The 14,682-nt window shown below is 48.1% G+C and overlaps 1 protein-coding gene across 1 annotated transcript in view; it reads left to right on the top strand.

Annotated features, from left to right (window-relative positions):
• The first annotated feature begins 3,388 nt into the window (after positions 1–3,388).
• Positions 3,389–14,682, top strand: part of LOC144947167 (uncharacterized) — a 124,568-nt gene continuing 113,274 nt past the window's right edge. The window contains exon 1 of the mRNA XM_078876358.1: positions 3,389–3,705. Within this exon, the coding sequence (XP_078732484.1) occupies positions 3,679–3,705 (27 nt within the window). The 5' untranslated portion in view covers positions 3,389–3,678. The remainder of the gene's footprint in view (positions 3,706–14,682) is intronic.

Genomic DNA, 14,682 nt, shown 5'->3' with positions numbered 1-14,682 from the left:
GGGGCACTTCCGATGATGGAATGAGCCTCTTGCAACGGATGCGTGCAGAGTAATTGGTATGCAAATATTGAAGATGGGTACATAGATCACCCTCTTTTGGTGATGGATCGCGCACGATACGTTCCACATTGCGACAGCGGGGAATGAAGAGTGAGTGGAGTCTTTCATTATGCGTGCGATGCCACACGGCGTCGGTCATGGGCACGTCGGCACATTTAGCAAAGGGGGCTGTCGTTGCGTCGCGCACAGCGTGAGGAAGAGGAGACGTATCCCTGTGACATTTGTTGTCCCTCGGGATACGAGGCCTCCCACCGACTTTGACGACGTTCGCTTTGGGTGAGTTTTTTTTGGGCCACACATGACCTCAAAAGACGACGATTTTGATCCCATTTAAAATGATGGCCCTTTGTTTTCGCGTGCGTCGAGTGCACGTTACGCCACGGCGCACTGGGAGCTGTGGGATCCAGTGCCCTAAACTCTGCGAGGTTAAAATAAAATAAAAAATCCGCACAGATAGATTCGGGTATCCATTTAGCATTTCTGCCATCTCATGGTCACCTCACAGCCCATTATAATTGCACTCATGATAATGATAATGGATGGAATCCGTTCGATTCGGCAATCACGCCTTCACAATACTTGGTTAAAGGTGGACAACACTGCACGTTTCATTCACGAAACGTAATTGGGGCTAATTTTGACAATTGAATTGCGCTAATCGGGCCCTCGAGCACCCATTCAGAATTTGTATTTATACTGCAGGAGGAATCCGATGAGCTATAAAGCTCTTTTTCACAGATGCCCAGTAGGAGCGCGTCAGAAAGTTACAACAACAACCAATGCAAAAGCACGACAGGAGTGAGAAGTGTAGGAAAGGTAAGAAAATGTTTACCTATTTTTATTTTACTAGGTAAGGCCCACTGAGCTATGGAGCTTCTTTTCCGGAAGCAACCCAGCCACAAATGATAGCTCAACGAAGCGGCTTATCACACGCCAATTTAAGGCAGCCAAATACTCTAAAATAATTTAAACTGTAAAATAATTTAAACTGTAAAATAATTAAAAAAGTTCGTGCCTTTCTCTATCTCCTCCTGTGTTACAGAATACGAACGCTGGGAGTGTATAAGTGGTGTCTCGTGCAAACGGAACTTTACGTTTCGCCTCGCAGCCCGTCACACGCCCTCAAGGACACGACGCACTTTTTGGAGGCTCCCAAATGTTTCCATTGTCAATTTCCTAACAGAAACAAAAAAAGTCTCGCCAAAGTTGTTGAAACTGAATTTTTTGTTGGACGGATTCAAGATGTCATTAGGCGTACGGCCCCCCTCCCCCCCCCCCCCCCCCCCGTGGTTTTGCAACGCCAAGCCAACACGTAACGTGGATGCAGCCGGAACGGCGCGCACGTGCGCAGCCAGGCTTCAACTAAGACTTTTAATCACGGCTTGTCCCTCAGGAACGAGCCACCAACGATTGCAGTCAGCCGAAGAGGGCGGTGGTGGGGGGTGGAGAAGCCACTTACCTCTGGATTTGCAAAGCCTCACTGGGATGCCAGGTGCGGCCAACAGAGTTAATTGAAATCTGAGTGAGGCTGTTGCCGTGCAATTTACATTAACTTTCGCCGGGGCTACATCTGCTAGTGAGGCAATATAAAACCCACGTGTGCATCCTTTTTACGGGATTTTAATTAAGTAGAGCGCTTATGTCTCTTGAAGGTGTGTGCGCGCGTGCGTGCTTTGTTTAATGTATGTATATATGGCTGTCCCAGTAAAATAAAAAATGTGCTTGGGGAATTAATTACTTAAAAATGTCACACTAGTCAAAATGTTAGGCTTAGTTTGAACTTGAAAGCTCATCTGTATATATTGGGTGTGCGTTATTAATCGAGAAACAAATAGAGACAGGTTATGCTACAGTATGTTCGTTCTCGGGAGCCCAGCACGAGATCTCGGCAAGGAAAGACCACTGGCCTATTCAGCCTCCGAAAAAAGCATTTACGAAGAGTAATTAAGGCAAAAATAATCGAATATGATTAAAATAAACAAAAAGTTCATTTTATTATTCACATGCACGAAGACACGTTAATGCATTTTAAAAATTTAAAATACCAGCAAACCGCATGTCTTCTGGATGTCCATCTGTCCCTCCCAGCCAGCCAGCAAAACTTGTATTCTTATATCGAGCCCTGTCTGTGTCTGTCTGTTTCTCGATTCTTCTGTCCCCTCTCCTCCTCCCCCTGTGTCTCACCCATTTCCATACCCCTATCTCCCTGTTTCTCTCTCTCACCTCTCACCCTCCTCATTCCCTCCTCTCCTTTTCCCCATCTCAATCTCGCTTGCCTCTCCCTCGGCATCCCTCCCACCGCTTGCGGCTTTCTCTCGCTCTCCTCTTTCTGTTTTGCTCTCTCTTATTCCTCCTCCCCCTTTCACGCCTTTTCACTCTCCCCGCCTCTCTCCTCTCCGTCTCTTCTTCCCTCTTAACTACCCCCCTCGCCGCTCACTTTCCCTCTGCCGCTCTGCTGTCCCGCACTTGTGCGGGATCTTCGGCCGGAATGGAGGGTTGGTGGTTTTGGAGGGCCGGGGGAAGACGTGATGCCAGCATCACGTCAGCGTGACGGCAGAGTGATGCCAGCTTCACGTCAGCGTGACGGCAGCGTGATGCCAGCTTCACGTGAGCGTGACGGCAGCGTGATGCCAGCTTCACGTCAGCGTGACGGCAGCGTGATGCCAGCTTCACATCAGCGTGACGGCAGCGTGATGCCAGCTTCACGTGAGCGTGACGGCAGCGTGATGCCAGCTTCACGTCAGCGTGACGGCAGCGTGATGCCAGCTTCACGTCAGCGTGACGCATGAAGCCGGCTCACCACTCTGGGATGTGGGTGACGTTGTCGCGTGGACGTATGCCCTGACGTCACCGCCGTGCACGCGCGCTACCCAGACGGACAGGAATCCACCCAGGGTCTCCGGCCAGAATAGTTTTTTTTTCTCATCATAAGGTGAACGAAGATCTTCATGATCACCGCATGAACCCGCCCGGCCAGTGAGGGTGCATGTTACCCGTGCTGTTGCAAAACTGAATGGGACACAGACAACAACATTGTTCCTTGCAACATCATCGCGTGACTACAAAACTGAGTAACTTGTGCGCAATGTAACCTGTGCATATCGTGAAGCTCATCTGCTTTTGGGTTTTATTTTTGTGTGTCCAACAGCTCTGAAAGTTGTAGAAGACACCGCCACGGCAAAGTCCAGACAAAACTCCCAAAGAACCAGCAGCACGCACACAGGGCACACGGCGACACGCAGACCAGACGCTCAGGCAGGCACAGAGGTCACACAGGACACGCGGGGGTCACGCCCACAGCACTCTGCAGAGGTCACACAGGACACGCGGGGGTCACGCACACAGCACTCTGCAGAGGTCACACAGGACACGTGGGGGTCACGCCCACATCACTCTGCAGAGGTCACACAGGACACGTGGGGGTCACGTCCACATCACTCTGCAGAGGTCACACAGGACACGTGGGGGTCACGCCCACAGCACTCCGCAGAGTTCACACAGGACACGTGGGGGTCACGCCCACAGCACTCCGCAGAGTTCACACAGGACACGTGGGGGTCACGCCCACATCACTCCGCAGAGTTCACACAGGACCCAGTGGCGGCATGTTCAAGAAGAATGGCAAGGTTCACACAGCATGTACAGGTACACGCAACCGCAAACGGCAACACTAATTTAATTGTTCATGTTGTTACGCTTGTTTACCCGGGAATGCCTCACCGAGTCTCACGACTCTTTCTCAAGAGAGTACTGCCACGTTTTTGCAGCGGGGGGGAGGGTGGGTGGGGTGGGGTAATGATTGAAATGCAGATTCGACTTGAGTGGTTTGTGGGTCATTTTTCCCAATTTGACAAATGTTGACCGTGACGCAGCGCTCCTCTCGTGCGAGCGATGTCGTGGTACCTTTGAACGTCCACAGCGAAGCTGATGGCGCCCGGTACACCCGCAGCGTTAATCAGGGTGGCCGCTGGACTTGAGCCGTGAACCTCTGTACTGTCAGACCGTGTCAGTTGACTCTCCCCACGTTTCAGCAGGGGAATTGGACGATGTTTCCTGGCAACGGTGGTCAGCCCACTGCAAATGCAGGTGCATTGTTTTTGTTGTTGTCCCATCAATATTTGTTTGAGAGTGCATCACCAATTTTATCCCAATTGCACTATCAGACATGTGACAGGGAGCAGAGAAAGGTTCCTGTTAAACTCCTTCGGTGAAGGAAAGTGTCGCCGCATCAGGGAATGGCAGTGCAAGAGACACCACAGAGCTTCTTCTGGATTCGCTTGATGAGGTCCCTCTTAACCGAGATTTGTCGCTGCCCCTTTTACGCCTCGTGAAGAACTTTTTTTCTTTTCCCATCGGCCTTTTGTATGGCGCCACGGTGGCAAGATGTTTACTACCTCGCCTGGTATGCAGGAGCGCATGGGTTCAATCCCCACCCTTGATGCTTGTATATTTGGAGTTTTCATGTCTTTCTCCACGTGGTCGCGTGGATTTTCCTCCAGAACTTTTCCCTCCACATTTAGAATCAACACGCGTTTAGAGTATTTGGCAGCTATACATTTCCACACGATAAGCCACTTCGTTGAGCTATCATTTGTGTCCAGGTCGCTTCTGAGAACTACATAGCTCACTGGAACTCCTTCTTACTTGGTAGAAAAAAAATATTTATCATCGATGTTGGCCTTCAGAGATAGGGCTGGGCCAAATAAAGTGGAAATGCAATTTTATTGTGGGGGAAATGCTCAACAGGCCTCGGACGGAACGTGTTGACTGTGCCGTAATAAAGGGATCTGGCAAAGAGAAAGATTTTTGGCACGGCTCGCACGCGGGATACACGACACAGACTCGTAGAAGTGAGGCGTTGAACCGGATCACACTGAACAATTCCACTGTGAAACTAAAGTGTCATGTGGGCGTTCACTTTAATTTTCACAGTTTTTGTTTTACAACCGGAATTGGTGACCTTTTGACCTCGGTGTTTATTAAGAAAGAAATGGGAGACATTAATACGTGTGTGGACGAGGAAGGTTGTTCAGTTTGAATGCATGGCAAAGGAGGCGTTTAATTAGGGGTTTGGTTGCAGTAATATCGATGAACTATAAAAATAATTATTGCCACTGAAACAATGTGACATGCAGTACAATGTATCAGCAGGACATGGGATTTATTTTCATTAACGCCCATTGGATTTCCATATATTTCACAATGGTGATCCCATTAATTACAGGTACGTAGGCACGGTAGCTATCATGACGAGGTCAAGAGGACGCCTCTGTAGAGGCCTGCACAGCATGCGTAGCGATCTGGGGCCCGCATCTTCGGTTCAAGTTGATTTTGTTTTAACCAGGTCAGAACTCACGAGGCCGGGGAAATCTCATTGCCAAGAGCAATGTGGGCCATGAGGCTGCCAGCAGGAGGCAATTATTGCCACGTCTGGTCCCAATTGAGTAATTCGCTGACTTGCTATGTAGTCTCGAGTGCTGACTTAGGACACGTTGCGTGACGTGCTCGCTATTATTGCCCGAGTCGAGTTTCAAGTAGATATTGTTGAGCCAGGCGAGAACTCGAAGAGACAAGGAGAGTCATTTTTTTCAACAGTGACCTGGCTCACCAAAACAAATAAAAATAAAAGCAATCGCGTAAAAAAAAAAAGTGCGTGTAACAGAGAAGCAAATAGAACGGCATTACACAAGAAATTGAAAGCAGTGCGGGAACATCATGAATGTTACACAACATACATTTAGAGGAACAAACGTTGGCTCCTACAAAATGTATTTTAATAACCATTCAAAGTAAAACAAATTGTAGCTGCAGGAACAAGTAGACGTGTCAAATTCAACTGCAGGAATCAATAGCTTAGCATAAAACTGTGCTGTAAATCAATTGTATTCTGTCACCGTTTGGTAAGCGATGTCAAGCTCCTAGAGTGAAGGCAACTCTGTCAATACAAACATTAGATTGACGAGGCTCGCATCATACTCTTTGGTTTTTTCGGTAAAGTCACGTAGGTAAAAAATAAAATAAATTAAATCACGACGTTTCGGAGGCAACACAGCAAAATTACTTGCTGTGACGGTGCCACCTGAAGATGGAAGCTTGTGTTGCCTCCGAAACGTCGTGATTTAATTTATTTTTTATTTTATTTTTTACCTACGTGACTTTACCAAAAAAACAAAGAGTATGGACCCTTGCAGTCACGAAAACTTCAAATCTAGAGGCTCGCATCGCCACTGGTGTGCTTGGCCAGGAGTTAAACCCAGGTTACCTGAACAGAACACACTGCACTATGCGGTGTGTTATACTGGTAGGAACCGCCATGTTACACCAGCTCACAGGGGATTATTGTGTTCGTCCGTCCGTCGTGCAGGGAGGGGCTGGGTGGGGAGGGAGGGGCTTGGTGGGGAGGGGAGGGTGGGGAGGGGCTGGGTGGGGAGGGTGGGGATGGGTGGGGAGGGGCTGGGTGGGGAGGGAGGGGCTGGGTGGGGAGGGTGGGGCTGGGTGGGGGGTGGGATGGGTGGGGCTGGGTGGGGAGGGGCTGGTCACCCCGTGGTGCCCTTATACAACTCAACGTTTAACCTACTCACGCCGGTCAATGACCCTGGCCATTGACCGAGCAACCCAAAGTTCCTACCAGCTCCCTCCGCAGGAATGTGTTACTGGAAGAAAGTGGATGGTAAAAGGCGCCACGGTGGCGAGATGTTAACCACCTCGCCTGGTGTGCAGGAGGTCATGTGCTCGATGCCTACCCTGAGGCCTGCTGCTGTATATGTGGAGTTTGCGTGTTCTCCCTGTGGTCACGTGGATTTTTCTCCAGGTCCTGTTATACTGGTAGGAAAAGGGTTTCTCCCTCCACATTTAGAATGAACATCACGCATTTCGAATATTTCACTGCTATCAATTTCCACTTGATGAGCCACTTCGTTGAGTTATCATTTGTGGCCAGGTCGCTTCTGAAAAATAAGCTCATAGCTCAGTGGGTTTTACCTGGGTAAGATAAAGAAAGTTTAGTTATATTTCTTTTTTAACGGATTTATTTATCTTTCCTATACTTTGCACTCCTAGCATGTTTTGATATTTATGTAACGTTCTGACCCCGTGCCCCTACTGGATATCTTTGAAAAAAAGAGCTTTATTTCTGAAGATTCTGATACGTATATAAATATATGTCGCAACGACCCCACCACGTCACTGTTATCCAAACATCTCAAGCATGAGCCTTGTGAGAAAAGTTAAACCTTGAGACTCTTGCTGGGTAAACAAAGGATCATTATCACTGTTGTTTGGATGTTGCCTTGAAGTTAAAAGAGGGCTGCAATAGTTGGAATAAACAAACACGTGTGTCTGTGTGTAGTGGTGTGTGCATACGTGTGGGTAGAGCGGTAGTGTAGCGGTTAGCGCTACGCTGCGCTACGAACCTGGCGACCCGAGTTCGATTCCCACTCACGTGCTAAACCGGTGACGATTATCTGAACCGGTGCTGGGCCTCCCTTAGGTCGACTCAGCCTTAAATGAGTACCTGGTGCGGTGTGTAAACATCGCCACTGGGGAGACAAAGGCGACCGGGCGTGGCGCTTGCCAACCACCCCCTCGTGTGCCGTGTCGGCCTTCTTAGGTGCGACTTGCTAACAGCACTTGCCCCAACAGTCTGTCCAGGTTATACAGATGATCTTTGTAGTTGTTTTGGTGTGAGCGCATCGCCCCGCGTGTTCCCGTGCACAGATGCCTCTCACGTCGGCCGTGACGCATTCTCCTGGCCTGCCTACGACGGCGGCGGCTTCTGGCTGCCCTCCAGCAATACCCATGTAGCAGGATTATGGAGATAAACAGAGAAAATGCGCCCAGTCAGCATCTTTAGCCCTTAAGCCCTTTTCAGCTTGTTGCAAACATGCTGTGTACCCAAACCCCCCCCCCCCAAAAAAAGAAAATATCCCCGACAATAATAAACAAAAACATGACCGTGGGGCAGAGAGGAACGACGTTAGAGGCGGATGTAAAATGAAACTTTCCATGCTGTGTGTCGCGGCTACGGTTCTTCGCGGTGATCACGAGCACGGATGAACAATCGATTCTTACTGCGAGGATCACACGGTTTCCCATTACCGCTTTGTGTGGACACGATCGTTTTGTTTTTAAAGAACTCCAGAATAGTTTTTTTTTAAACTATCGTTTTTTTTGTTATTGTTTGCTGCTGCTGTTGTTGTTTTTTGCAGCGTCTCGTGAGGTGCGACATTTAACGAGAAGTCGCCATCGTTGGTCGAAAACACCTCCGTGATCGTCTCGGTGATAGAAGGGAGGTCGGGCGGTTTTTTGACTGCTCACGAGTCATGCCACCAAGGGCCACTCGCAAGGTTTACTTCCTCGCCCGTACCTCCGTGGCGTTTACTACGACTCGGGACTCGGTGATGTTTCTGCCAGAATGAGCGCTGAGGTGGAGCTCATCTCCTGTTGGCAGCCCTGAACCCGGTCGTGAATATTCGACATTTGTGCGATGGGCGGGGGCGAGTCTAACCACAGTGAGACGTTCACGTGCTGCTGGGCATAGCGAAGCGCAATCTTCATCGATGCCCTGCAACGCATTGGGGCGTATTTATTTTTAATTTATGCAGTGTTTGCAGTGTTGGATAATGAGGGGTAATAATATGGATAACATCCTGTCATCATTTGTGAAATCGCGGGTAATTGGATGTGAAGGTGTTCTCCTGAACAATATCTACGGATAGACTTTGTCGTGCCCACTGCCTTGATAAGTTCATGAGATTACAACAGTATAATTTAGCATTTGTTGTGTGTACATAGCATCGTGATTTATTAACATGCTACTTTATCAGTATTGGTGCTCTCTCTTCCTGCTCGAGTAATAGACTAAATTAAAATCAAACTAGTTTTATTTTACCAGGTAAGGCCCACCGAGCTATGTAGCTCTTTCTCAGAAGCGAACTGACCTCAAGTGGCAGCTAAAAAACAAGTGACTTTTCACGTGGAAATTGATAGCAGCCAAATAATCAATCGTGTTTCATACTGTTTGTTGTTGCAACGTTCTGACCTGCTCCTACTGGACATTTGTGAACGAGGGCTTTATAGCTCATCGGATTCATCCAGTATAAATATTTTTACTTTGATTCTGACTTCCACCCAAAAATTGGTTCTAATTTTATCAACCCCGGAGGGGTGATGGGCCAAGTCAACCCCGAACCAGATTTGAACTCACAAACTTATTATTGCGTGCCGCTCGCTCTGCCGCTGAGCCCCCTGCTCAGATGTTAATGACTCGGCATCCGGATACGGAGGGTGGCCCAGATGTCAGCACACAGGGTTATGTTTATTTGAACAGATCACAGAAGGTTATATTTCATTTATTTTAACAAATGTTCAAACTGACTTCCATTAACATTAATGCATGCATTCTCTTTTGAAATAATTTTAGGACCTTTGTCTGAAGATTACAAGCGCTGTCTTTTAACGTTAATTAATTATATTTCGTCTTAATTCCAGTTCATTCCAAATTTTAAACGTCATCTAAAAGGGATGAAGGACAACCGTTATTACATGATGATATTTAAAATATTAACAAAAAGAGTAAACGCTTGAAATTTTTAATGACCGTGTTAAACGTAATGAAATAACCCTCCGTTTATCCTGCCTTATGGGCCGCCATGCATAAGGTCACTTTATTTAAGAAAGAATACAGGAACGTGCCTGTTAAGATGTGGTGGATCGCACAAACACACAGACGATTCCCTGTTTAACCTTCCTGTCAGGGCAAGTTCTGGAATCGGGTCCCTATTGTGGCCAACCCAGAACAGAGAATTGTGGGTCCCAGCATCATGGCCTAGCCGCCTTAACCTTGCCAGATGCTGAATACACTCTGTTGTTTTATACACAAAAATACCACAAAACCCACATGACAAGTCATTGTATGCTGAACTGACTTTAACTGCTAAAATTTAAATAATACTAAACTACTAGACTGTTTTACCATGTAAGGCCCACTGAGCTATACAGCTCTTTTTCAGAAGCGACCTGGCCACAAATGATAGCTCAACGAAGTGGCTTATCGCGTGGAGATGCATAGCAGAAAATACTGTGAATGCATGTTTCTAAATGTGGCGGGGAGGACTCGGGACCTCGGGAAAGTCCAGGCGTTTTGCTTATGCTGGGTCACATTCCAATTGCTTCTGGCCCTGTACACGAACAACAAGAGTCGAATCCCGGTCGGAGGTCTCATGGACAAATGCACAAACCACTTTGCCACCACTCGGTATTGTGAAACGGGTCATTAAGCATTTGTCGAGATTGGTGGAATGGATCGATGGAAGGATTGCCAACCGGTGGCTAAAACGCGTGACACATTGAGAGCCTATGAGCACGTTTGCGTGAGGTGGCGGTTAAAGGAGCGATCGAGCGATAGGAGACTGGCCATGTGTATCAGATGGATTACAGTTGCATTGGCAGTGTGTTGAGAGTGGATGATGATGATGATGATATTTATGCCAATGAAGAGCTAATGTCGCGCTTAGCAATGTCCATTTATTTGGCCTGACCATGCGACCTTTGCCCTACAACACGGCTCATTGGCGCTGTCTGAGGATTATGGGATACGATTGATCGGCCTTCTCGTGCCCCTATAGGAAATCTCCGAGGTCTGATACACTAAATGTCAAAACCGGTCCAATAATGAGACAGGAATTGTCGTAAACCAGTCCAGGGATTACTTTGTTGCACCAATGTTGCTGCAATTATGCTGTCCCAAGAAGGTTCGTGTGGCTGATGAGACGTGGATGCACAGATATGGGAGGGAGGCGTCTTTGTCTGCTTGCGTATGCTGAGGTATCCCGCACCTCCGATGGGCACGGTCGGCTACGTGCGGTGCGAAAGAGGTTCAACGACATATGTACGTGTCTGCAAGACACCGCCACACTTCTCTTCTTAGATTTCCCTGCCGACATGTGCCAGCGTGGCACGGCTGAAGCGGCGAGTCTCTCTCTCTGCCTTTGTGGCTGTGGCTGCCCACGCGTCTGATTCCCGTGGTATGACGGCTCAGCTGTTTCCCAGACGCGGGTCAATCCCGGGATCAATAAAAGCAATGGGAAATAATTACTTTGGCCAACCAGGTGCGACTGGGAAAACACACATTCAACAGCAGCTGTTGTTTAAATGCTGGGGGTTTTGTGTTCCTTAATCCATAATTACCTCGGCCCCCTGGTCATGTAACCTCCCAATGCAAACAAGCAAGTTAATCGCCGACGAAAAACAACGCGCAGAGAAGGGCAAGCGAGCGTGTCGAGCCGCGCGGCGACTGCCGTTCAATATCAGTTGACCCCCCCTCGCCTGCCTGCCCCGGTCCGCGTAGCCGCAGCCACCGCGTGCGCTCTCCAGGCTCCTGCTGCCCCCCTCCCCCAATTCCGTGTGCACGCCGGTCATGCCCTGGCAGCGGTTACACACACGACGCACTACAACACGAGTGACTCCCCCCGCTGTTACAGTGGGGAGCCACGTGTAAACATCGGCGTTTGACCCCCCCCCCTGCCTAGCGCGACCTTCAATTAACCTCACTGAAAAGGCTGCTTCGGTGCGGATTGTACGTTAAGGGCTGCTTTTGAGTCGTGCAAGCAAACGACGACAATAACAGTCGTAACAATCATTCAAGTCGCGAATTACTAGAGGTGAGAGAGCGCAGAGCTGCAAATTAATATCCCGAGTCGGATGGCGCTCCGACGGGCCGCGCTTCAAGAAATCTGGGGCGAGTGAAGAAGCCGTGCAAGGGGAGTGGCGTCACATCAACGCGTTACGACCAAACGGCACATACACACACACACACAAAAACTACTTGAAACGAAACTCGTTTTACAATCGAAAATATTCTTTGTTTCGCATGGTAAGGCCCATGAAGATATTCGGCTCTTTTTTTTAGAAGCAACTTGGCTTCTATCACGAATGATAGCTCAACGAAGCGGCATATTACATTTAAATTGATTGCAGCCAAATACTCTCAACGCACGTTGAGGCTAAATGTCCAGGGAAAAACCCGGAGGACCCCGAGAAAAATCCACACAACCACGTGGAGAGAGACACGCAAACTCCAATTATACATCATGGGTCAGGGTGGAGATCGAACCCACGACCTCCTGCATACCAGGCGAGGGAGTTAACATCGCATCACTGCGGCACCCTCCGAACGCGCCTATGCCTCAGGAACATGGTTTTAGACGGCATGAGCATGAAACGAGGGACTGTGATTTCACCTTTGAGGGAAGCGATCGCCGCACTGCGATCTCGCCATGTTGGGTGTTTCAACCATCCGTACCCCTCCGCTGCTTTAGGAATGCCATCGTAATCAGGCCATCGCCATAGTCAAATCGAGTTTCTATACTCTTAGGTTTTTTCGGTAAAGTCACGTAGGTAAAAAATAAAATTAAAAGTTAATAAAAGTAATGATGAAAATAAAATAATAAATGACGGATCAGGATGCAGTAATTTTAGCTGTGACGGTCCCACCTGATGACGGAGACTTGTGTTGCCTCCGAAACGTCGCGATTTATTATTTTATTTTATTTCCATTATTACTTTTATTAACTTTTAATTTTATTTTTTTACCTACGTGACTTTACCGAAAAAACCTAAGAGTATGAATCCTTGCAGTCACGAAAGCTTCAAATCTAGAATCGAGTTTCTCTGACTGCAAGGATTCATACTCTTAGTTTTTTTGGTAAAGTCACGTGGGTAAGAAATGAAATTAAAATTTAAAAAATATATATTTTATTTTATTTTTTTATTAATTTTAATTTCATTTCTTACTTACGTGACTTTACCGAAAAAACTAAGTATCGAGTTTCTTCTGCAAAACCATACCAACTTACAATGTCAGACATGCTTGATAAACTTGTGCCACCTGGCCAGATCATTGTGGTACTTGCACGTCATTAAACTACGCATGTTCTGAGGCTAAATGGGTGCAAAACAGCCTGTTCTGTTTTTGTGGACAAGGTTGTTTTTCTATCAGCCCAATCAAGCTTTGCATTTCAGGTCAGCGGCGATAGTGAGATATCTGCATATTCGACGACTAAATGTCTATTCCCCTCAGCTGTGCGATTTAAATGAAAATTATGCTTGAAATGTGCTGTCAATTGAAAATGGGTGGATTATTTTGTAATACATCAATTATATAGAGAAGCCATAATGTCGGAGGCCACACAGAGCCTTGCGGAACACCGGAGTTCATGGTGAAGGCATTATATTTGCCACTAATAACTGCCTGCATACACACTATTCACCTATCAGCTAAAGAGCTAGAAATCCAAGCTTGTGGATTACGGTGGATGCCTTATCGGTGGCAGCTTGGAAATTAGCGTGGGGTGCCAGACACGATCAAACGCTTTCGAAATTGTCACGGGCCATTGTCATAGACTTCTCAGGGTAATGCTGGAGGACGGCCATGGTGCAGCGTGCGTCTAACATGTCTTCCAAGGAAGACGCCTTTGAGCCACATCGCCGGCAGTGCGCCTGCCCTCGTGACACCTTGGGAACTAAGCGCGATTGGGCCCTGAACGTGCGTTGCGATGTCACTGCAACGCGTTCCATTTGTCTCGTCTCCGTCGTGCCCCACGCCGCCGTCTCCGCCAAACCGCACTGCGGCCAGCACGGTGAAGTATGGCTAAATAAACCCCCGAACGAACTGCGTGGCGCGAGGAGGAGGCGCTTCTTCTTCTTGGTTCTTTCGGTAAAGTCACGTAGAATGGAAGTAATAAAATAATAAAAATAAAACATAAAAGTACAAATGTTGTATTTTTATTATTTTATTATTTCCCTTCTACGTGACTTTACCGAAAGAACCAATAAGATGAATCCCTGCAGTCACGAAAGCTTTAAATCGAGGAGGCGCTTGTTTGCAAATCCTCGCGATGTTCTGTAACTGTCGCCACTGCCGACGGCCTTGCGCCTGTGGTCGTCCTCGTAGCAGAGCTGCTCCGCTCAATAGACCTCACTAGCCGACTCTGCGAGTTTCAATTGAACTATGAATCTCTCTTTAATCCTAAGAATCTCTGTGTAACTTTGTAACTTTGTATATCTCCGTGCATAATTTCAATGTCCCCGAACTGACGCCGCTGCCCATAGTTGTGGTCGTCCGTGTAACCGAGCCGCTTAGCGCAACGGGGCCCCACAAGCCGAACGAGTAAAGTCTTTGACCGATTCATCCAGTTTAGACGGTCGAATAAAAAGGATTAAAATGTTCAGAGCACTTCGGCTCTTCGCCGAACTCCCCGTCTCGGCATTTCTGTGACCGTCCTCCCACGTCGTTATCCCTCTTGAGCTACGAGGACGCTCGGGGGAGCGCGGCGGTTGAATCCCCCCCAGTGCACAATGGCATGCGTAATGCTGAGGCGGCGTGACGCACCTCCTTGTTGAGGCCTCACACCAAAACCTCTCTCGACTAAGACCCGCCGGCGGCACGGTGACGCTACTCGCAAGTCAATGAGCGTGGCCGGTAATCTCGCCTAGAGTTTCGCACCCCCCAATTGCCGCGTCCAGGCCATGCCCATGGGCGGTGAGTCAAGGTTTGCTGTGTAAGCGACGGCATTTTTTACTTGTAATTGCATTCGTTGGCCCCCGGCACAGTGACATTCTGAG

This window comes from Lampetra fluviatilis, chromosome 44, assembly GCF_964198595.1.
Source record: "Lampetra fluviatilis chromosome 44, kcLamFluv1.1, whole genome shotgun sequence".
NCBI classification, from domain to species: domain Eukaryota; kingdom Metazoa; phylum Chordata; class Hyperoartia; order Petromyzontiformes; family Petromyzontidae; genus Lampetra; species Lampetra fluviatilis.
This window is presented reverse-complemented; position numbering and strand designations above follow the sequence as displayed.